This window comes from Ranitomeya imitator, chromosome 1 (genome assembly GCF_032444005.1).
Source record: "Ranitomeya imitator isolate aRanImi1 chromosome 1, aRanImi1.pri, whole genome shotgun sequence".
Lineage (NCBI taxonomy): Eukaryota > Metazoa > Chordata > Amphibia > Anura > Dendrobatidae > Ranitomeya > Ranitomeya imitator.
The window spans coordinates 270,091,860-270,117,097 of NC_091282.1; the positions used below are offsets into that span (position 1 = coordinate 270,091,860).

At 42.8% G+C, this 25,238-nt stretch overlaps 2 protein-coding genes across 2 annotated transcripts; one reads left to right on the forward strand and one right to left on the reverse strand.

The window, feature by feature from the left end:
- The first annotated feature begins 18,119 nt into the window (after nt 1-18,119).
- LOC138657724 (uncharacterized) lies at nt 18,120-19,657 on the forward strand. The gene is made up of 2 exons (XM_069745409.1): nt 18,120-18,458; nt 18,711-19,657. The coding sequence occupies exons 1-2, from the start codon at nt 18,121-18,123 to the stop codon at nt 19,609-19,611; spliced, it is 1,239 nt and encodes a 412-aa protein (XP_069601510.1). The 5' UTR covers nt 18,120; the 3' UTR covers nt 19,612-19,657.
- A 230-nt stretch (nt 19,658-19,887) lies between these two features.
- LOC138668746 (uncharacterized) lies at nt 19,888-22,118 on the reverse strand. Its single transcript, XM_069756047.1, has 3 exons — nt 21,584-22,118; nt 21,027-21,182; nt 19,888-20,936 (listed from the first exon to the last, which is right to left on the reverse strand). Exons 2-3 carry the CDS (start codon nt 21,038-21,040, stop codon nt 19,952-19,954), a joined length of 999 nt encoding a protein of 332 aa, XP_069612148.1. The 5' UTR covers nt 21,041-21,182; nt 21,584-22,118; the 3' UTR covers nt 19,888-19,951.
- Nucleotides 22,119-25,238: the final 3,120 nt, after the last annotated feature.

Below are 25,238 nucleotides of genomic sequence, written 5' to 3' on the forward strand. Positions count from 1 at the left end.
CAGATTAAACTGCATGGATTACAATAGTCAATTTTTTCATAAAAAATGTGGTCACCTGCAGCAGGCAAAGTGTTTTATTTTAGCTTAAAACCACCATAATTTAACACAAAGCAGATTAAACTGTATGAATTACAATACAGTCATTTTTTCACAAAAAAATGTGGTCACCTGCAGTAAGCAAAGTGTTTTTTTTTTAGTTTAAAACCATGGTAATTTAACACAAAGCAGATTAAACTGTATGGATGACAATACAGACATTTTTTTGCAAAAGAATTTGGATCACCTGCAGCAGGCAAAGTATTTTATTTTATTCAAAATCACCATAATTTAACACAAAGCAGATTGCACTGTATGGATGACAATACATTCAATTGTTTTTACAAATTAAAAAAAAGTTTAAAATTACCTTTATTTAACACAAAGCTGGTTCACCTATGTGGACAACAATACAGTTAATTTTTTCACAAAAACAATTTTGTCACCTACAGCAGGCAAAGCGTTATTTTTTTTTTTAGAATAAAACCACTGCAATTTAACACAAAGCAGGTTGAACTGTCTGGATGGCAATACAGTCAATTTTTTTCACAAAAATACTTAGTCAACTTTAGCAAGGAATGCGTTTTTTTTTTTAAATTTTTTTAAATCACCGTAACTCAACACAAAGCAGGTTCAACTGTATGGAAGACAATACAGTAAAAAATGGGGTCACTACAGTAGGCAAATATTTTTTTTAGTTTACATCAACCATAATTTAGCACAGAGCAGGTTAACCCCTTCATGATCCAGCCTATTTTGACCTTAAAGACCTTGCCGTTTTTTGCAATTCTGACCAGTGTCCCTTTATGAGGTAATAACTCAGGAACGCTTCAACGGATCCTAGCGGTTCTGAGATTGTTTTTTCGTGACATATTGGGCTTCATGTTAGTGGTAAATTTAGGTCAATAAATTCTGCATTTATTTGTGATAAACACGGAAATTTGGCGAAAATTTTGAAAATTTCGCAATTTTCACATTTTGAATTTTTATTCTGTTAAACCAGAGAGATATGTGACACAATATAGTTAATAAATAACATTTCCCACATGTTTACTTTACATCAGCACAATTTTGGAAACAAAATTTTTTTTTGTTAGGAAGTTATAAGGGTTAAAATTTGACCAGCGATTTGTCATTTTTACAACGAAATTTACAAAACCATTTTTTTTAGGGACCACCTCACATTTGAAGTCAGTTTGAGGGGTCTATATGGCTGAAAATACCCAAAAGTGACACCATTCTAAAAACTGCATCCCTCAAGGTACTCAAAACCACATTTAAGAAGTTTATTAACCCTTCAGGTGCTTCACAGCAGCAGAAGCAACATGGAAGGAAAAAATGAACATTTAACTTTTTAGTCACAAAAATTATCTTTTAGCAACAATTTTTTTATTTTCCCAATGGTAAAAGGAGAAACTGAACCACGAAAGTTGTCCAATTTGTCCTGAGTACGCTGATACCTCATATATGGGGGTAAACCACTGTTTGGGCGCACGGCAGGGCTTGGAAGGGAAGGAGCGCCATTTGACTTTTTGAATCAAAAATTGGCTCCACTCTTTAGCGGACACCATGTCACGTTTGGAGAGCCCCCGTGTGCCTAAAAATTGGAGCTCCCCCACAAGTGACCCCATTTTGGAAACTAGACGCCCCAAGGAACTTATCTAGATGCATAGTGAGCACTTTGAACCCCCAGGTGCTTCACAAATTGATCCGTAAAAATGAAAAAGTACTTTTTTTTCACAAAAAAATTCTTTTAGCCTCAATTTTTTCATTTTCACATGGGCAACAGGACAAAATGGATCCTAAAATGTGTTGGGAAATTTCTCCTGAGTACACCAATACCTCACATGTGGGGGTAAACCACTGTTTGGGCACATGGTAAGGCTCGGAAGGGAAGGAGCGCCATTTGACTTTTTGAATGAAAAATTATTTCCATCGTTAGCGGACACCATGTCGCGTTTGGATAGCTCCTGTGTGCCTAAACATTGGCGCTCCCCCACAAGTGACCCCATTTTGGAAACTAGACCCCCCAAGGAACTTATTTAGATGCCTAGTGAGCACTTTAAACCCTCAGGTGCTTCACAAATTGATCTGTAAAAATGAAAAAGTACTTTTTTTTCACAAAAAAATTCTTTTCGCCTCAATTTTTTCATTTTCACATGGGCAGTAGGATAAAATGGATCATAAAATTTGTTGGGCAATTTCTCTCGAGTACGTCGATACCTCATATGTGGGGGTAAACCACTGTTTGGGCACTCGGCAGGGCTCAGAAGGGAAGGCGCGCCATTTGACTTTTTGAATGGAAAATTAGCTCCAATTGTTAGCGGACACCATGTCGCGTTTGGAGAGCCCCTGTGTGCCTAAACATTGGAGCTCCCCCACAAGTGACCCCATTTTGGAAACTAGACCCCCCAAGGAACTTATCTAGATGCATATTGAGCACTTTAAACCCCCAGGTGCTTCACAGAAGTTTATAACGCAGAGCCATGAAAATAAAAAATAATTTTTCTTTCCTCAAAAATGATTTTTTAGCCTGGAATTTCCTATTTTGCCAAAGATAATAGGAGAAATTGGACCCCAAATATTGTTGTCCAGTTTGTCCTGAGTACGCTGATACCCCATATGTGGGGGTAAACCACTGTTTGGGCGCACGGCAGGGCTCGGAAGGGATGGCACGCCATTTGGCTTTTTAAATGGAAAATTAGCTCCAATCATTAGCGGACACCATGTCACGTTTGGAGAGCCCCTGTGTGCCTAAACATTGGAGATACCCCAGAAATGACACCATTTTGGAAACTAGACCCCCAAAGGAACTAATCTAGATGTGTGGTGAGGACTTTGAACCCCCAAGTGCTTCACAGAAGTTTATAACGCAGAGCCATGAAAATTTAAAAAAAAAAAATATTTTCTCAAAAATGATCTTTTAGCCTGCAATTTTTTATTTTCCCAAGGGTAACAGGAGAAATTTGACCCCAAAAGTTGTTGTCCAGTTTCTCCTGAGTACGCTGATACCCCATATGTGGGGGTAAATCACTGTTTGGGCACATGCCGGGGCTCGGAAGTGAAGTAGTGACGTTTTGAAATGCAGACTTTGATGGAATGCTCTGTGGGCGTCACATTGCGTTTGCAGAGCCCCTGAATTGGCTTAACAGTAGAAACCCCCCACAAGTGACCCGATTTTGGAAACTAGACCCCCAAAGGAACTTATCTAGATGTGTGGTGAGCACTTTGAACCCACAAGTGCTTGATAGAAGTTTATAATGCAGAGCCGTGAAAATAATAAATATGTTTTCTTTCCTCAAAAATAATAATTTAGCCCAGAATTTTTTATTTTCCCAAGGGTTACAGAAGAAATTGGACCCCAAAAGTTGTTGTCCAGTTTCTCCTGAGTACGCTGATACCCCATATGTGGGGGTAAACCACTGTTTGGGCACATGCCGAGGCTCGGAAGTGAAGTAGTGACGTTTTGAAATGCAGACTTTGATGGAATGCTCTGTGGGCGTCACGTTGCGTTTGCAAAGCCCCTGATGTGGCTTAACAGTAGAAACCCCCCACAAGTGACCCCTTTTTGGAAACTAGACCCCGAAAGGAACTTATCTAGATGTGTGGTGAGCACTTTGAACCCCCAAGCGCTTCATAGAAGTTTATAATGCAGAGCCGTGAAAATAATAAATACGTTTTCTTTCCTCAAAAATAATTATTTAGCCCAGAATTTTTTAATTTTCCCAAGGGTAACAGGAGAAATTTGACCCCAATATTTGTTGTCCAGTTTCTCCTGAGTACGGTGATACCCCATATGTGGGGGTAAACTACTGTTTGGGCACATGCCGGGGCTTGGAATTGAAGTAGTGACGTTTTGAAATGCAGACTTTGATGGAATGCTCTGCGGGCGTCACGTTGCGTTTGCAGAGCCCCTGATGTGCCTAAACAGTAGAAACCCCCCACAAGTGACCCCATTTTGGAAACTAGACCCCGAAAGGAACTTATCTAGATGTGTGGTGAGCACTTTGAACCCCCAAGCGCTTCATAGAAGTTTATAATGCAGAGCCGTGAAAATAATAAATACGTTTTCTTTCCTCAAAAATAATTATTTAGCCCAGAATTTTTTAATTTTCCCAAGGGTAACAGGAGAAATTTGACCCCAATATTTGTTGTCCAGTTTCTCCTGAGTACGGTGATACCCCATATGTGGGGGTAAACTACTGTTTGGGCACATGCCGGGGCTTGGAATTGAAGTAGTGACGTTTTGAAATGCAGACTTTGATGGAATGCTCTGCGGGCGTCACGTTGCGTTTGCAGAGCTCCTGATGTGCCTAAACAGTAGAAACCCCCCACAAGTGACCCCATTTTGGAAAATAGACCCCGAAAGGAACTTCTCTAGATGTGTGGTGAGCACTTTGAACCCCCAAGTGCTTCATAGAAGTTTATAATGCAGAGCCGTGAAAATAATAAATACGTTTTCTTTCCTCAAAAATAATTATTTAGCCCAGAATTTTTTATTTTCCCAAGAGTTACAGGAGAAATTGGACCCCAAAAGTTGTTGTCCAGTTTCTCCTGAGTACACTGATACCCCATGTGTGGGGGTAAACCACTTGTTGGGCACACGTCGGGGCTCAGAAGGGAAGTAGTGACGTTTTGAAATGCAGACTTTGATGGAATGGTCTGCGGGTGTCACGTTGCGTTTGCAGAGCCCCTGGTGTGCCTAAACAGTAGAAACCCCCACAAATGACCCCATTTTAGAAACTAGACCCCCCAAGGAACTTATCTAGATATGTGGTGAGCACTTTGAACCCCCAAGTGCTTCACAGACGTTTACAACGCAGAGCCGTGAAAATAAAAAATCATTTTTCTTTCCTCAAAAATTATGTTTTAGCAAGCATTTTTTTAGATTCACAAGGGTAACAGGAGAAATTGGACCCCAGTAATTGTTGCGCAGTTTGTCCTGAGTATGCTGGTACCCCATATGTGGGGGTAAACCACTGTTTGGGCACACGTCAGGGCTCGGAAGTGAGGGAGCACCATTTGACTTTTTGAATACGAGATTGGCTGGAATCAATGGTGGCGCCATGTTGCGTTTGGAGACCCCTGATGTGCCTAAACAGTGGTAACCCCTCAATTCTAACTCCAACACTAACCCCAACACTAACCCCCCCACACCCCTAACCCTAATCCCAACTGTAGCCATAACCCTAATCACAACCCTAACCACAACCCTAATTCCAACCCTAACCCTAAGGCTATGTGCCCACGTTGCGGATTCGTGTGAGATATTTCCGCACCATTTTTGAAAAATCCGCAGGTAAAAGTGTTTTTTGTGCGGATTTCACCTGCGGATTCCTATTGAGGAACAGGTGTAAAACGCTGCGGAATCTGCACAAAGAATTGACATGCTGCGGAAAATACAACGCAGCGTTTCCGTGCGGTATTTTCCGCACCATGAGCACAGCGGATTTGGTTTTTCATATGTTTACATGGTACTGTAAACCTGATGGAACACTGCTGCGAATCCGCAGCAAAATCCGCACCGTGTGCACATAGCCTAATTCTAAAGGTATGTGCACACGCTGCGGAAAACGCTGTGGATCCGCAGCAGTTTCCCATGAGTTTACAGTTCAATGTAAACCTACGGGAAACAAAAATCGCTGTACACATGCTGCGGAAAAACTGCACGGAAACGCAGCGGTTTACATTCCGCAGCATGTCACTTCTTTGTGCGGATTCCGCAGCGTTTTTACAACTGCTCCAATAGAAAATCACAGTTGTAAAACCGCAGTGAAATGCGCAGAAAAAAACGCGGTAAATCCGCCATAAATCCGCAGCGGTTTAGCACTGCGGATTTATCAAATCCGCAGCGGAAAAATCCGCAGAGGACCAGAATACGTGTGCACATACCGAAACCCTAACCCTAGCCCTAACCCTAACCCTAGCCCTAACCCTACCCCTAACCCTACCCCTAACCCTACCCTACCCCTAACCCTAACCCTACCCCTACCCCTAACCCTACCCCTAACCCTAACCCTAACCCTAACCCTAAGCCTACCCCTAACCCTACCCCTAACCCTAACCCTAACCCTATTCTAACATTAGTGGAAAAAAAAAATTCTTTATGTTTTTATTGTCCCTACCTATGGGGGTGACAAAGGGGGGGGTCATTTATTATTTTTTTTATTTTGATCACTGAGATATAATCTATCTCAGTGATCAAAATGCACTTTGGAACGAATCTGCCGGCCGGCAGATTCGGCGGGCGCACTGCGCATGCGCCCGCCATTTTGGAAGATGGCGGCGCCCAGGGAGAAGACGGACGGGACCCCGGCTGGATCGGTAAGTATGATGGGGTGGGGGGGACCACGGGGGGGGGGGGATCGGAGCACGGGGGGGAATCGGAGCGCGGGAGGGGTGGAACGGAGCACGGGGGGCGTGGAACGGAGCACGGGGGGGCTGGAATGGAGCACGGGGGGTGGAACGGAGCACCGGGGGGGTGGATCGGAGTGCAGGGGGGGTGATTGGAGCACGGGGGGGTGATTGGAGCACGGGGGGAGCGGACAAGAGCACGGGGGGAGAGGAGCACTGGACGGAGGGGAGCCGGAGCAGTGTACCGGCCAGATCGGGGGGCTGGGGGGGCGATCGGTGGGGTGAGGTGGGGGCACATTAGTATTTCCAGCCATGGCCGATGATATTTCAGCATCGGCCATGGCTGGATTGTAATATTTCACCAGTTATAATAGGTGAAATATTACAAATCGCTCTGATTGGCAGTTTCACTTTCAACAGCCAATCAGAGCGATCGTAGCCACGAGGGGGTGAAGCCACCCCCCCTGGGCTAAACTACCACTCCCCCTGTCCCTGCAGATCGGGTGAAATGGGAGTTAACCCTTTCACCGGATCTGCAGGGACGCGATCTTTCCATGACGCCACATAGGCGTCATGGGTCGGATTGGCACCGACTTTCATGACGCCTACGTGGCGTCATGGGTCGGGAAGGGGTTAAACTGAATTGATAGCAATACAGTTAATGTTTTCACACAAAATGTTTTTTTTTTTTTTCTAGTTTAAAACCACCATAATTTAACACAAATTAGATTAAACTGTATGGATTACAATACAGTAAATTATATATCCCAAAAATGTGGTCACCTGCAACAGCTATATATTTGAAAACAGACTGAAAAGCCCTAAGCCCTGCCTAGAGGCTGTATTCAGCCACTGTCCCTGCTCCAGCAGCTGTACCTAGGCTAAATGTAGAACGTATCGCATAGAAACAGCAAAGCACAAAGATAGCCCTTAAAAGGACTTTTCTATGGTGGTTCAGCAATGGTATCACCAGTAGGGTTTCTGATTCCTGAAACTGTGCACACAGGCCTGAACAACTACTTTCTCCCTTCAATCAAAAATGTTCCTAAGATGTTTAAGGGTGTCAGTCTGCTGAGTGTGTCTGCGCCAATCCTTTTATAACATCTGATGAAGTAAAGCAGCTAGCCAATCACAGTAATGCCGCTACGAAGATGGCTGCTGCATTACAGCGACTGGCAGGCAATCCCTGCATGTTTATTGGCTGTGTAACGGTCACCAAACATGTAGGACGAAGATTCGAGCATTACATCCAAGCATCAGACAATACTCGTCGAGTGTCGAGCACATCCGAGCACCAAGGTACTTGAGTCATATCCAACATCGAGCACATTGGCTTATCACTATCTATCACATAAAAGAAGCTTAGATGTCAAGCATATATTAACCCTTTTGACCCCGAATGTGGTTTGCACATTAATGACCAGGCCAATTTTTACAATTCTGACCAATGTCAATTACTGGGGTAATAACTCTGGAATGCTTCAACGGATCCCGGTGATTCTGAAATAGTTTTTTAGTTACATATTGATGTGAATACCTTTCTGCCCAATGATGTCAAAAGTACTCTAGGAGTGATACCTTTATTGTCTAACCAGAAAATAATATGTCTGCAAGCTTTCAAAGCACAGAGGCTCCTTCTTCAGGCAGATAACGAATAGATTAATAAGAAAAAAGCACAACATTGAAAGAATACTACAGTAGGACATTTGTTCAGGGGGTGGAAGGTGTGATGCCTCATAAAGATAAGCCAAGGAAATTTACAAAACCATTTTATTTAGGGACCACCACACATTTTAAGTCACTTTGAGGGGGGAATATTTGGAATGTGGAAAAAAAGAACAATTAACTTTTTTTTCGCAAACAAATTACTTCAGATCCAATTTTTTTTATATTGAGAAGGGTAACAGGAAAAAGTGTTCCCTAAATTTGTTGTGTAATTTCTCCTAAGGCCAATACCCAATATGAGGAAAAAAACCACTGTTTGGGTGTATGACAGAATTAGGAAGGAAAGGAACACCATTTGACTTTTTGAATGCAAAATTTACTGGCACAATTGGCAGACGCCGTGTCGCATTTGGAAAGCCTCTGATGTGCCTAAACAGTGAAAGTTCCCCACAACCATTGATGCCATTTTGGAAACTAGACACCTCAGGAAACTGATCTAGATGTGTGGAGAGAATATTGAACCCTCAGGCGCTTTGCAGACGTTTATAACGTTGAGCACTGAATATAAAAAATAATCACAGCCACAAATGTTGCATTTTTAGGGTAACATGAGAAATTGCACTATAAAATTTGTTGTGCAATTTCTCCTGAGTAAGCCAATACACAATATGAGGGAAAAAACTAATGTTTGGGTGCATGGCAGGGCTCTGAAGGGAAGGCGCATCATTTAACTTTTTGAATGTAAAATTTCCTGGAATAATAAGTGGATATCAGGTGCCATTTGGAGAGCCCCTGATGTGTCTAAACAATGGAAACCCCCTACTAGAGTATGTTGGAAACTTGACCCCCCTCAAGAAATGTATTTAGATGTGTGGTGAGCACCTTGAATCCCCAGATGCTTCACATATGTTTATAAGCCGTAAAAATAAAAAAAATCACATTTTCCACAAAAATGTTTATTTTGGACACATTTGCATTTTCATAAGGGTAACAGGAGAAATAGCACCATGCAATTCGTTGTGCAATTTCTCCTGAGTAAGTCAATAAGGGAAGAGGTGCCATATTGGAGTTCAGATTTTGCAGGAATGGTTTGAGGGTGCCATGTCACATTGGCAGAGCCCCTGATGTGCCAGAACAACAGAAACTCCCTATACGTGAACTCATGTTACAATCTAAACTCCCCAATGAATTCTTCTAGGGGTGCAGTGATCATATTGACACCATATGTGCCTCATAGAATTTTATACCATTGAGCTGTGAAGAAAGATTAAATTACACTTGTACCACTAAAATGTTGTTTTAGCCCCAAATTTTTAATTTTTCTAAGGGCTAATAGTAATTTTTTTTTTTTACAACAAACTGAGGTCCATTTTTTCCTGCTTGCGCTGGATCGCCCCCAGACGCAGGGCCACGCGTTCTCGGTACCGGGCCTCTCTGGTTCGGTTCTGAGGCTGTCACGGTGGCTAAACCCGGTCCGCGACCCTGCTAAGGGGCGTTCAATAAAGGTGGTGCAGTCTGTCAGGGGTTCGTGACGCCACCTGTGGTGTTCGGTCAGGGTAACCGACGCTGCTGTGGAGTCCGCTGGGGTGATGGAATGGCAGCTTGATGGTATACCTTCCCACAGGTGAAGTATGTCCCCAGGGCTTCCCATTAAGATGGATGGTGATGGTGTGAGGTGCAAGCAATAACGAGGACACAAGGTTGCAGTCTCTTTACCTCTTTACTGTAGACTTCAGGATCCTCAATCCAGAGCACGTTTAACAGGGCTATCAGAGACCGGCCGGTCCGATGGGCACTTCCAGAATTCCCTTTGCAGGTGGAAATCGTTGCCTACCACTAGCGCCTGTGTGTTGTAGTGCTATCCTGCTGAGCATTCGGAATAGTCCTCACAACTGCTGTTCTCGTTTCGTTCGTTCTTTACAGCTCTCTCTCTCTCTCTCTCTTTAGTTCCAGATGTTGCTAGTTTCTCATCCCCCAGTATGTTTTGGCTAGGACGCACCCGTATGACGGGAAGGCTTGGAGGTCTTCCGGGACCCTAGAGACGCCCCTCTCCCAATGTTGCCCCCTATGTCTTTGTAGGAAATTTAAGGTAGACAGCCAACCTATAATTAACTGTCCTGCGGAGTTTGAAGTAAGGCCTAGAGTCACCGGCTACGCGCCTCAGTAGGATGTTGCTTCGGTCTCACGACACGACTCCTACTGGTACTCCTTTTTGCTTGATCTCGCTTACACTGTTCCACAATATCCTTCCTTTCTTGTCTCTTTCTTAGGATACCGACGCAAGGAGGTGCAGGCGCGGCTCCGTTACGTTCTGCTCTTCGCTAGGCACCTGCCAGGTTCCCACGCCTGACAGGGACCCCCCTGTGTCTTCTCCCTGCAACACCCCCTGCCACGGGATGTTGCCTGAATCCAACCCAGTCAGCTTCTGACTAACTTTCTATCCAACCCCTAGTTTTACCAGTGTGAGGAGGGGCCCAATAAATAAAGCCTTTTGCTCCCCCTAGTGGCCGGAGTGTGAAGTGTAATGTGTGCTGGTGATACCTGGTCAGTAGAATTCCTTCAGTGCCATCAGACGTACCATCACTTCCCTTAGTGGCAGACTGTCATACTGCAATGACCAGATCTCTGGGGCGCTGCAGCGCCAGTACCCTACATGTTGTCAGGAAATATTTTTCTGGCATAGTGCAAACCTCAGAAAGCAAGGAGTGCCAGAATGTACTGTTAGGGTTTGCAGGTGTCATGACCCACTGAGAGATCCAGAACAGCAGAACCTTCAATAAGTGACTCCATGTTACAAACTACACCTTCAACTATGGGTACAGTGATCATATTGATACCACCACGTGTCACAGAATTTTATATCAATGGGAAGTGAATAAAAAATACTACATTTTTACCACCAAAAATTTTGTTTTAGCCCCAGATTTTACATTTTCACACAAGAAGGGGTAAAAATAGCACCATAATTTGTTCCACAATTTCTACTGTACGTGGCAATACCCCACAATACAGTACTACTTAGCCATATGGGGAGAATTGGTGCGTTTTTTGTCTCCAGGAGCACAGATTTTCCTAGAACAGTTTGCAGACTCAATTTAAAGAGCCCCTAATTACTAGAAGAGCAGAATTCCCCATCAATTGACTCCATTTTGGAAATTCTACCCCTTTCGAAATGTATCTACAGTTGTAGTGATGATTTTGACTCCATGGGTATTTTCCAGAGGCAAGCTGCAATGAATGTTGCTGAGTGAAAATTGCAAACTGTCATAGTAACCAGTATGTTGCAGTCACCAGTACGCCCAGCCCGTGTTTCTGGAAACATGCACCCATAAGCTAGATGGGCTCTCATTGCTTCATAAATGCCAAACATGTGGATGCTAAATGTTGTTTAGGTACACTGTGGGACTCACAAGGGAGAGGGCATTTGGATTTGGGAGCAGTGAATTTGCTGAATTCCTTTTGGAGGGTGAGGAGCCATTTTGCTTTTCCAGAGCATTTTATTACCAGTAACATGGAAGACCCCCTATATTTTCATTAACAGATGGCAGACCCAAGTGAGGACTTGGTTTTTTTTGTGGACTGAATTGAAGCTTTTATTGTGACCATTTTAAATAATGTTAGGGATCACATTTATCCGTCGCTCTATGCTGAGAACTTACCGTACTTTGGGGTTTCCATCTAAATCCCTGAGTGACATGATTCAGATGAAACCCCAAGGTGGCCATTCACTGTAATGAGGCAGCAGAGTTACTCGGGACTCCGTCTGGCCTCTGTTCAGAATTCCACAAAACTGTGGTCGACGGCATTTTTATGCAATCCTAAAAAGACGAACACTGCTGGATCACAGGTCAGACAGTGTCCACAGTGTCCACATCTGCCTCATTATAGGGAATCTTCCGTCAAGGGTCCCATCTGAATCACGCATTTCAAAGATTCACATGGAAACCCTAGTGTAAGCCCTGAGTGCAGAGCGCAGGATAAATGTGCTCTAAGCCTTACTGCGATCTTTGGGAAGCAGAATTAAAAATCAACAGCAAGTGAAGTATTATTTTATTTAGTTTTTACACCATTCCTTGTGCGGTATAAGTGGCGAGGCGACTTTATTCTTCAGGTCAGTGCAATTACAGCGATAGCAGATTTATATTGGATTTTTATGTTTGGCTGCTGTCACACACTAAAAGACACTTTTTTGCAACACCATATTATGAGAGCTATCATTTTTCCTTATTTTGGCCCACAGAGCCATGTGAGGGCTTGTCTTTTATGGGACGAGCTGATGTTCTAATTGGTGCCATTTTCAGACACATGACTTTTTTGATTGCTTGATATTCAAATTTTTGGAAGGCAGAATGAACAAATACTAGCAATTCAGGAATTTTTTGGGTTGGGGAATTTATGTCATTCTGCGTATGGTAAAATTGGCTGTTTTATTCTTTGGGTCATTACTATTACAGTGATACCTTATTTATAAATGTTTATATGTTTTAGCACTTTTACATAGGAAAAACTATTATGTAGAAAAAATATTTTTTTTGCATTGCTTTATTCTAGGAGCTATAACTTTTTTATTTTTCCACTACTGGAGCTGTATGGTGGCTTGTTCTTTGTGGGACAAGATGACGTTTTCCACAGTACCACTTTTTGTTCGGTGATATGATGACAAAGCATTGTTTTTTGCCTTGATTTTTATTTTTGTATGGTGTTCCCTAAAAAGGTTAATTAGTGGGACGGTTGAAAAGGTCGGGCTGTTCCAATGTGGCGATACCAAATATATGTACTTTTATTGTTTTTATATTTTTTTATACAAATAATTATTTATGGGTATAATGTCTTTTGATGTTTCATTATTTGTGTATTTATTTTTTAAATATTTTTACAATTATTTAAAAAAATAGCTTTTTTTTTACCTTTTTACTTTGTCTCACTATGGGACTATCACTTTTTGCATGCTGATCGCTTGTATAGCATGAGGATGCATCCGCATTCCTGTGCTATGCAAACTGTTAGCTCTGAACTGACAGATAAAGTTGCTGATCATGCTCTGAGCTTTACTAGCTCTGGTCCCCCGGATGTCATCATGACAGCATTGGTTCACCATGGCAACGATCGGGATCGCATGATGACACCAAGGGTCTCCAATCCAATCCAAGGACAGAGGCACTGTCTTCCAGAATGCTGTGATTGAGTTTGATAGCAGTATTTAAGGGGTTAACCCCTTCATAACCCAGCCTATTTTGACCTTAATGACCTGGCCGTTTTTTGCAATTCTGACCAGTGTCCCTTTATGAGGTAATAACTCGGGAACGCTTCAACTGATCCTAACGGTTCTGAGATTGTTTTTTCGAGACATATTGGGCTTCATGTTAGTGGTAAATTTAGGTCAATAATTTTTGCGTTTATTTGTGAAAAAAATGGAAATTTGGCGAAAATTTTGAAAATTTTGCAATTTTAAAATTTTGAATTTTTATTCTGTTAAACCAGAGAGTTATGTGACACAAAATAGTTAATAAATAACATTTCCCACATGTCTACTTTACATCAGCACAATTTTGGAAACAACTTTTTTTTGCTAGGAAGTTATAAGGGTTAAAATTTGACCAGCGATTTCTCATTTTTACAACGAAATTTACTAAACCATTTTTTTTGGGACCACCTCACATGTGAAGTCACTTTGAGGGGTCTATATGGCTGAAAATACCCAAAAGTGACACCATTCTAAAAACTGCACCCCTCAAGGTGCTCAAAACCACATTCAAGAAGTTTATTAACCCTTTAGGTGCTTCACAGCAGCAGAAGCAACATGGAAGGAAAAAATGAACATTTAACTTTTTAGTCACAAAAATAATCTCTTAACAATTTTTTTTATTAAAGAGGTTAAAGAGAGAAACTGGACCCCAAACGTTATAGTACAATTTGTCCTGAGTAAGCTGATACCCCATATGTGGGGGGGAACTACTGTTTGGGCGCACGACAGGGCTCGGAAGGGAAGGAGCGCCATTTGACTTTTTCAATGAAAAATTGGCTCCAATCTTTAGCGGACACCATGTCGCGTTTGGAGAGCCCCTGTGTGCCTAAACATTGGAGCTCCCCCACAAGTGACCCCATTTTGGAAACTAGACCCCCCAATGAACTTATCTAGATGCATAGTGAGCACTTTGAACCCCCAGGTGCTTCACAAATTGATCCGTAAAAATGAAAAAGTACTTTTTTTTCACAAAAAATTTATTTTAGCCTCAATTTGTTCATTTCCACATGAGCAACAGGATAAGATGGATCCTAAAATTTATTGCGCAATTTCTCCTGAGTACAATGATACCTCACATGTGGGGGTAAACCACTGTTTGGGCACACGGCAGGGCTCGGAAGGAAAGGAGCGCCATTTGACTTTTTGAATGAAAAATTAGCTCCAATCGTTAGCGGTCACCATGTCGCATTTGGAGAGCCCCTGTGTGCCTAAACATTGGAGCTCTCCCACATGTGACCCAATTTTGGAAACTAGACCCCCCAAGGAACTTATCTAGATGCATAGTGAGCACATTGAACCCCCAGATGCTTCACAAATTGATCCCTAACAATGAAAAAGTACTTTTTTCACAAAAAATTTATTTTGGCCTCAATTTGTTCATTTCCACATAGGCAACAGGATAAAATGGATCCTAAAATTTATTGGGCAATTTCTCCTGAGTACAGAGATACCTCACATGTGGGGGTAAACCACTGTTTGGGCACACGGCTGGGCTTGGAAGGGATGGAGCGCCATTTGACTTTTTGAATGAAAAATTAGCTCCAATCGTTAGCTGACACCATGTCGCATTTGGAGGGCCCCTGTGTGCCTAAACATTTGAGCTCCCCCACATGTAACCCCATTTTGGAAACTAGACCTCCCATGGAACTAACCTAGATGTGCAGTGACCACTTTAAACCCTCAAGTGCTTCACAGAAGTTTATAACGCAGAGCTGTGAAAATAAAAAATAATTTTTCTTTCCTCAAAAATTATTTTTTAGCCCGCAATTTTTTATTTTCACAAGAGTAACAGGAGAAATTGGACCCCAAAAGTTGTTGTCCAGTTTGTCCTGAGTACGCTGATACCCCATTTGTGGGGGGAACCACTGTTTGGGCACACGTCGGGGCTCAGAAGGGAAGTAGTGGCGTTTTGGAATGCAGACTTTGATGGGATGGTCTGCGGGCATCATGTTACATTTGCAGAGCCACTGATGTGCCTAAACAGTAGAAACCCCCACAAGTGACCCCATTTTGAAAACTAGACCCCTCAAGGAACTTATCTTGATATGTGGTGAGCACTTTGAACCCCCAAGTGCTTCACAGAAGTTTACAACGCAGAGCCATGAAAATAAAAAAAAAATTTTCTTTCCTCAAAATGATGTTTTAGCAAGCAATTTATTATTTTCACAAGGGTAACAGGAGAAATTGGACCCCAATAGTTGTTGCCCAGTTTGCACTGAGTATGCTGGTACCCCAAATGTGGGGGTAAACCACTGTTTGGGCACACGTGGTGGCTTGGAAGGGAAGTAGTGATGCTTTGAAATGCAGACTTTGATGGAATGGTCTGCAGATGTCATGTTGCATTTGCAGAGCCCCTGATGTGCCTAAACAGTAGAACCCCCCACAAGTGACCCCATTTTGGAAACTAGACCCCCCAAGGAACTTATCTAGATATGTATTGAGCACTTTGAACCTCCAAGTGCTTCACAGAAGTTTACAACGCAGAGCGTGAAAATAAAAAAATCATTTTTCTTTCCTCAAAAATGATGTTTTAGCAAGCATTTTTTTATTCTCACAAGGGTAACAGGAGAAATTGGACCCCAATAATTGTTGCCCAGTTTGTCTTGAGTACGCTGATACCCCATATGTGGGGGTAAACTACTGATTGGGCACACATCGGGGCTTGGAAGGGAAGTAGTGGCGGTTTGAAATGCAGACATGGATGGAATGGTCTGCGGGCGTCACGTTGCATTTTCAGAGCCCCTGATGTGCCTAAACAGTAAAACCCCCCACAAGTAACCCTATTTTGGAAACTAGACCCCCAAAGGAACTTATCTAGATATGTGGTGAGCACTTTGAACCCCCAAGTGCTTCACCGAAGTTTATAACGCAGAGCTGTGTAAATAAAAAAATAATTTTTCTTTCCTCAAAAATGATGTTTTAGCAAGCAGTTTTTTTTATTTTCACAAGGGTAGCTGGAGAAATTGGACCCCAATATTTGTTGCCCAGTTTGTCCCGAATATGCTGGTACCCCATATGTGGGGGTAAACCACTGTTTTGGCGCATGTCGGGGCTCGGAAGGGAAGGAGCACCATTTGACTTTTTGAACGTAAGATTGGCTGGAATCAATGGTGGCGCCATGTTGCGTTTGGAGACCCCTGATGTGCCTAAACAGTGGAAACCCCTCAATTCTAACTCCAACACTAACCCCAACACACCCTTAACCCTAATCTCAACTCTAGCCATAACCCTAATCACAACCCTAACCCCAACACACCTCTAACCACAGCCTTAACCCAACACACCCCTAACCCTAATCCCAACCCTAAACATATTCCTAACCCTAATCCAAACCCTAACCCCAACACACCCCTAACCACAACCCTAACCCCAACACACTCCTAACCATAACCCTAACCACAAGCCTAATCTTAACCCTATTTCCAACCCTAGCCCTAATTCTGACCCTAACTCTAATTCCAACCCTAACCCTAAGGCTATGTGCCCACGTTGCGGATTCGTGTGAGATTTTTCTGCACCATTTTTGAAAAATCCACGGGTAAAAGGCACTGCGTTTTACCTGCGGATTTACCGTGGATTTCCATTGTTTTTTGTGCAGATTTCACCTGCGGATTCCTATTGAGGAACAGGTGTAAAACGCTGCGGAATCCGCACAAAGAATTGACATGCTGCAGAAAATACAACACAGCGTTCCCGCGCGGTATTTTCCGCACCATGGGCACAGCGGATTTGGTTTTCCATAGGTTTACATGGAACTGTAAAGCTGATGGAAAACTGCTACAAATCCGCAGCAGCCAATCCGCTGCGGATCCGCAGCCAAATCCACTGTGGATCCGCAGCCAAATCCGCACCGTGTGCACATAGCCTAATTCTAAGGGTATGTGCACACAATGCGGAAAACGCTGCGGATCCACAGCATTTCCGCCCCTGCAGGTCCACAGCAGTTTCCCATGAGTTTACAAAAAACGCTGCGCACATGCTGCGGAAAAAACTGTGCGGAAATGCAGCGGTTTACATTCTGCACATTTCACTTCTTTCTGCGGATTACGCAGCGGTTTTACAACTGCTCCAATAGAAAACCGCAGTGAAATCCGCAGAAAAACTGCGGTAAATCCACGATAAATCCGCAGCGGTTTTGCACTGCGGATTTATAAAATCCGCTACGGAAAAATCCGCAGAGGACCAGAGTACGTGTGCACATTCCCTAACCCTAACCCTAACCCTAGTTCTAGCTGTAGTGGAATTTTTTTTTATTTATTTTATTATTGTCCCTTTATTGTGATAAAGGGGGGGTCATTTACTTTTTTTTTTATTTTGATCACTGCGATGTTTTATCACAGTTTTCAAAATGTACATGGAGCGAATCTGCCAGCCGGCAGATTCGGCGGGCACACTGCACATGCGCCCGCCATTTTGGAAGGTGGCGGCGCTCATGAAGAAGACGGACGGACCCCGGGAGCCTCGGTAAGTATAAGGCCGGCGTCACACTTGGCGTAAGACATTACGGTACGTTTTCTACGTCCGTAATACGCGCGTGATACGCCAAAATGTCTCCGTAATCTCTCTCCGTAGTTCTTGCGTCGCCTAGGTGTGGTCGCGTATTTTGCGCATGTACTGGTCCGTGTGTAATCCGTATGTGATCCGTATGGCGTTTTTACCACGCACCATTCCAAAATGGACATTTAACGGTTTTCTGGCCTGCAAATCATTTAAACCATCATTAACAACACTATTTAAGCCCTCGACAACAGGTGTACCCCTCCCATATGCCCTATATGTTCTCAAGCATATTTTGGCTGTGGTACTTTGAGCTCCCAAACATGTCTGACCATGTGTATTTAAGCACAACTCAGCGGGTGTTGCTTCACTGGGTGTTGTCTCGTCGCTTTGGCCAGCCATATACGGTCAATGCAGATCCGCGAAGGAGGAGACAAAGATTGTGGGTCCATCCTCTATTGACCCAACGCCCGAGTAAAGGACATTTCCAGAGACTCTATTCATCTTTGAGGGCCCATCCAGACAAATTTTTCCTGTATACTCGCATGTCCATCAGGACTTTTGACATGTTGCTGGAGATCTTACGTCCTGGACTCACCTATCAGGACACCTGGATGAGAAAAGCCATCTCTGCTGAGGAGCGTCTGCTCCTAACCTTACGGTATGTATTTAGACCTTTTAGATTTTGTTGTGTTGGCCAATGTGTTTTGTCCTACTATGTTTCAGTTCCTTAACTTAGACATGAGGCCACAAGCACATTTCTAAAAATGTGTTTAATATTTGATTATAGTAATACTGTGAAATGTCCCTTTTTGCTTACTCAATAATCACAGAGAAAATTTACTAGACACTTGTGTTTCGTCCTGTTTTCATATTCCTCATGTTCCTTTATTTTGTTTTCCTTGTTTTTCAGCTTCCTGGCCACAGGCTTGTCCTATGCGGGTCTACACCTGGAGTTTCTCATTGGGCGTTCTACCATTTCAGTCATTGTTAGGACAACCTGTTCCCAAATATGGCTGAAACTTAACGAAGTTGTGATGCCAGAGCCAAAAATGGATGATTGGCTCAAAATCGCCACTGGATTCCAAAATACTTGTGACTTCCCTAACTGCATTGGAGCTGTGGATGGGAAACATATCAGGGTGCGTAAGCCGCCGAACTCTGGTTCCCAATTCTACAATTATAAGCAGTTTTTCTCTGTAGTTATGTTAGCAGTTGCTGACAGCAACTACAGGTTTATAATTGTAGACATTGGGGCCTATGGCCGAACTGGAGACTCTAGGGTCTTCAATTCGTCCATAATGGGTCGCCGGCTACGTGACAACCAGTTGAACCTCCCACCACCACAACAACTCCCAGGCTCCAATGCGGAAGCAGTGCCTTTTGTTTTGGTTGGAGATGAGGCCTTCCAACTGACGAGGCACGTCATGAGGCCTTACCCCAGGCGCAACCTTGACCACCGGCGGAGGGTTTTTAATTTGAGACTTACCAGGGCACGGAGACTGGTTGAGTGCGCCTTTGGGATTCTTGTAGCCAAATGGCGTGTTCTTCAGTCTGCAATTCAGCTGAGTGAGGCTTCAATCAATGAAGTGATCAAAGCCTGTGTAATTCTACATAATTTCACCAGAATACATGATTGTTTGTCTACTAATTTGCAAAATCACGTCATGACCAATCATAGTAGGCCTCCCCCATATGTCCCTCCTCGGCGACGTCCCCTTTCTGGCCTAAAAGTTCGGGATGTGTTCACCAATTATTTTTTGAGTCCTCAGGGTGCCACTCCCTGGCAAGACTATGCAATTTTGCATGTGTAATTATTTATGTACCTAAATTTTGCCATTATCAAGTTTGAAAATATGTCTGCTGTGTTTAATTTGTTGACATATGGTTCTGATCATATCATTTGTGTGTGAGTTAAGAAGAATGAACAGAGTGCATACATAGTTTTTTGTTAAGTAAAGGCAATTTTACTTCTTAAACTTGTTTTTGGTTTTTTTGTTTGTTTTGGCATAACCAATCTTTGTGCACAAAAAAGAACAGCTTTTTTTTAACAAAAAAAAAACAACAAAGTAAAATAAAAGCATTACAGCTTGCTTTTTAAGCACAAACCAAACCAAATGTCTTAAACAAATTAAAAAAAAGTTGTACCCAACATTACAAGTCCTGGTACGTAGGAAGGGGAGAAGTGGATTGGTCTGGGTCACCATCAGATGGCCTTTGCAGGCCCAATTGTCCAGCAGCCTGTGCGGCTGTTATAGTGGCTTGCGGGAAATTCTGCCTGCTCTGATGCTGGCCACTTTGATGAGTGGGGCCTGGATTTGGGAGATAACCCTGATGTTGCAGCCCATATGTGCGGGAATCATACCCCAACCCAAAATGACCATATTGTCCAAACCCAGGTTGGGACCAGCCTCCAGCACTGGGTGCGGACAAGTGGCCATATTGGGATGGTTGATGATATCCTGCAATATGGTGCTGATGTTGCCATTGTTGGTTAGTTGGTGGTTGGGGTGGAGGTGTTGGCTGACGTGGAGGGGGTGCTTCAGATCCTTGGTGCGCATGCTGGCCTTGTAGTCTCGGAGGCCGCAGAATATTTTCAGGTGACATCTGCCACTGTTCAATCATCTGCATCAGATTGTATGGGTTATTTGGGGGGGTGCATGCGTCAATAAGGATCTGAAAACACCCTCTCAAACGCAGCCTCAACTCCCGCTCTATGGAGCGTAAATACTGGGCAAGGCTCCGTGTGAATCCCTCCTCCCCATCATCCTCTCGAACCCGGGCCAAATAGTTCATGACCCCAGCATCCACGTTTTGCCTGCTTTGGCGAAGCTCTCTCCTGCGTCGTGCACGCTGGGGTCTGACTGCAGCCTGTGGGGATCGGTCCAGGGCAACAGTTGGGCTGCTGCTATTACCAGGGTCATCCTGGCTAGGTGCTGCTGCTGCAGAAGAGAACTGTGGGCCCTCTGGGTTTTCTTCAGAAGCAGCTGGAGCTGGGTGGGCAGATGATGAAGATGCTGTAGGTCTTGCGCAGGAGGGAGCAGCAGATGGACCAGCCACCTCTTCACCTTCTCCAACTGGGTCAATGACCAGTTCTGAGTCCGACCCTGTCTCCCTGTCAGTGAGGTTAGACTGAGTTCTGCAAAGATAAATTTGACCAGTTACTATGTTTTTTGGAATCATCTCTCAACATTCAAAAATTAACCCATTTTGAGATGTTTTTACTTACGGCCTGAGGTCCATGCTGGGGTTAAGGAAGGTTAGGCGGTCAAAGTAGATGTATTTTTTTTTTTAGGAGGGGCCCCGGCTCCACTTCTCTCCCGCTGCTGCCTCTCCCTCCTATACTGGTCCCGGATACTCCGCCACCTTGTTGTAACATCATCCACTGAAACAACAAAAAATACACACATTGCTTAGACCATTATGCAGAGTGCTCACACAAGGTGTAATGGAGTACACAGATTGCAATGTAGCATAGAAAGAGGCTTTTGTGGCTCACATTAAGCCAGAATTTCCTCAAAAAAATACAAATTAGGAAGAAAGGCCACAAGGACAGAGTCAGCTAACCTCTATCACAGAAAAACAAATTACTGGAAAACCATGTTATTAAGGGAACACCTGTTCTAAACCTTAATCAAATCCATTTATCATATCCAGCACCATGTATATACTGCTTGGATATATATAACTTTAAGGATGAATTAATAAATTAAGGTTTAGCAATTCAAAGTAGTAAGGGCCTGCTGTTTAGCAAGAACATTACATTGCAAACATGGGTGTACTTACTTATTTGTCGCTGGGCCGCACGTGGCTGCTGGTCATACTGGGGGAAGAGGGACCCACACACGCTCCTCCATGCAGCTTGTTTTACTGCCCTGTTGGCATAGTTGGGGTCTCTTTGGTCCCAGATTTCTGGCCTCTCCTGGATCAAAATGATCAGCATGTCAACATTAATTATGCGGGCCATGCTGAATCTCTCACTCCGTGGAGGCGTGCAGCAGACTTCCGGGTTCACTGTCTGGCTTTTTCAGCTAATTAGCATGTCTCACCTGCCTGATTGATGGCTTTCGAAAGTTCAGGACATCTGCCAGTGAGGTGCGTATTTCTCGCAATGCACACGCATGGTCCGTATGCATTCCGTATTATACGCTCTCCCATAGACTTGCATTGGCGTTTTTTTTGCGCAATACGCTGACAAACGCTGCATGCTGCGATTTTGTACGGCCGTAGAGGAACGTATAATACGGATCCGTAATATACGCCTAAAAGGACTAGACCCATTGAGAATCATGGTGCCGTATGTTTAGCGAGTTTTACGTACGTAGATTATGCGCTCTTACGCACGTAAAACTCGCATGTGTGACGGCGGCCTTAGGGGGGGAGATCGGGGCACGGGGGGTCGTCGGAGCACGGGGGTGGCATAGGAGCACGGGGGGAGCGGACAGGGGGACGGGGTAGCGGAGCACAGGACGGAGGGGAGCGGACCACAGATTGGTGGCTTGAGGGGGTGATCGGTGGGGTGGGGGGGCACATCAGTGTTTCCAGCCATGGCCGATGATATTGCAGCATCGGCCATGGCTGGATTGTAATATTTCACCAGTTTTTTAGGTGAAATATTACAAATCGCTCTGATTGGCAGTTTCACTTTCAACTGCCAATCAGAGCGATCGTAGCCACGGGGGGTGAAGCCACCCCCCTGGGCTAAAGTACCACTCCCCCTGTCTCTGCAGATCAGGTGAAATTAAAGTTAACCCTTTCACTGGATCTGCAGGGACGCGATCTTTCCATGACGTCACATAGGCATCATGGGTCGGATTGGCACCGACTTTCATGACGCCTACGTGGCGTCATGGGTCGGGAAGGGGTTAAAGTGGGCCAGGAGTGGTGCATGTCCATTCCTGGCACTTAGTTTCGGGTGTCAGCTGTGAGAATCAGCTGACATTCGGAGGCGATTTCGCACAGCCTGTGTGCGCACATGATCAAACAAGAAAACATCAGCAAGTGCTCACAGATCAATTCAACTATATTACATTTTCTTTAGAAAGTTTTCAAACCTAGTTGAGAATGGTTCTGCTAGAGGAAAAGACTACTTTTAAACTAAAAACTTAAATGCCGACTGTGAATAAATACCCGACATTGAAAAGAATGTACAAAAAGGAACACCAGTTTTACAGAAAGTGGTATTTGTGGAAGACATTGATTAGAAAATGTTACATTAGATCAAAAGGTGAATCAGCATGTGCTGCATTCAGTGTCAGAGTTCTTAAGATCCAAGTGCATTAGCAGAACCCAGAAAATCACGTGTCCTCATTTGACATTTATACAATATTTAAGCTGTTTTATAGATTTAAAGAATATGTATTACAGTGATATGTTTTGAGGAGATATACGCTTTTCAGACAGAATTAGAAAACTGTATTATGATATCTTGGCATGGGTATGATAATATTGCAAATTCAACACTACCCAATTCATCAAAGTTGTAGTTAAACATAGGCAATTATAACATGACACACATCTTCTATTTGTGTCAAATTGTTGGTCAAAGGTTCATTGTCCTGGTAAGTTTGAAACTGTCAGTTACTTGTTTTATAAGATTAATTGTGATGGTTTGTTATCACTATTGATACACAACATTTATAATTTCATGACACAGTTATTTGGAAATTCACTTCTCGCTGTATTCTTTAGTGCATATGTGGAATAACATTTATCAATAATAGTACTACAATTTCTAGTTGTTTGACCTAGACATTTAAATTTTATATTGCCCCCCAAAATTATATTTTGTATGGAAATTTACAGTTCAAAGTAACATTTGTTTTTTCCGAAATAATAAAAGGAACTTGGTACGCTAGTAAATTAATCTGCAGACTGATAGCGTTACAAAGATATTCCATCAAATTACTGAAAGTGTGGATATGAGGAGGGAATTAACCTTATTCCTCCCAGGAGCAGTTGGCTTTCAATCATAGAGGTGTATCGGAGCAGTTTCAGTCTAATCTCAGTACACAGTGAGGGGCTGCTATAAGCATTCTCCAACGTGTTGATTGACAGCTCACTGTGCACAGATGTCCTTCAAAGCGAACTGCCAATTAAAGTGCCGACATGTCTCTATGACTTATGACTGAAATTCAGCAGCTACCTGCAAGAATAAAGTTAATTTCTGCTTTCAGTAAGCAGCCGGTCATCTTTGGGATGGGATTCAGCTCTATATTAATCCTATATGTACAGATTGATAGTGTTAAGGGTCATGACATGCTCCATTTCAGTAATGTATAGAAAATGTGCATATTTCTTGGAACTCAAGTAAATAAAAGTGATGATCAAAGAAGTTCCAGCATTATCGTAGTATAATTGAATTTTAAACCTGAGAAAACATCAGTCTAGCATGGAAATGCATTGTGGATTAAAAATCATTTCTTTATATTATTGGATGAAGGATCTTCATTTCCGTTAGCGCAACCCAAACTGTGACTTGTCTTTCTCTTTCCAGCAGAATCATACCCCACCACCACTTGTAGGTCACAAATTAACATTATGAAGCCTCTACTTTAACAGTGGAAACCTTTGTAGCTAGAAGCTATGGTGATTGGTGACTATATATATGGTCCATGTAAGTATAAGGCACAGGAAAGGCCGCAGCTTTGTCTGTGCAGCATCATGTAATTCACTGTCAGTGTTCAAACTCTACTATTTAGAGAGTTAGAGATAATTAGCTTGCCGTGTGTATTTTTTTAGTAAACACATTGGTATAAGAAACAGCTTGACAGGCAAAGTGGAATATACAAAAGCTGAAGGGCATTATAGAAGACAAGTTACCTGATATAAAATTATATATACCTGATATAATAATACTTTTTGGTTGATTGAGAGATAGGCATATGAATTCATTAAATGTTATAACTTATCCTTTTGCGCAAGAAATTTCATTTCTCTTTTAAGTATACCAATAGTTTGTCAAATAATTCCATGTTGGCAAGAATAGACATCCTTTAGTGAGCTGTAAGACATAATATATTATTGCACCAGAAGAAAGTAATGAGTATTTTGGAGTATTGTTGTACTTTCCATGTTTATTTAATGTCTCATGACTCATTTTTAGATTTATTCACACAAAAGATAATAGGTTTCTAGGAGAAATGAGAATGGAATTCAATTCAAATGGGTGATGTGAGCCAAAATGAAAAAAAAAGATCACAGGATGAGATATTAGAATTGTTTGTATATAGTGTCAGCAAGGAATTCTCAATTCTGTGTTAATTACATTTCTGGATTTTACGTTTATTAGAAATTAAATCACAAGCCTGGATAAATAACTGCGTGTAATTAAATCTATCAATGTAATCATCAGGAAAGCAATTACCACACACAAGTCTCTTAAATTTTTAAGTTGCATACTGTTCATTTGGCTAAAGAATTAACTACAGTATTTCTGTGG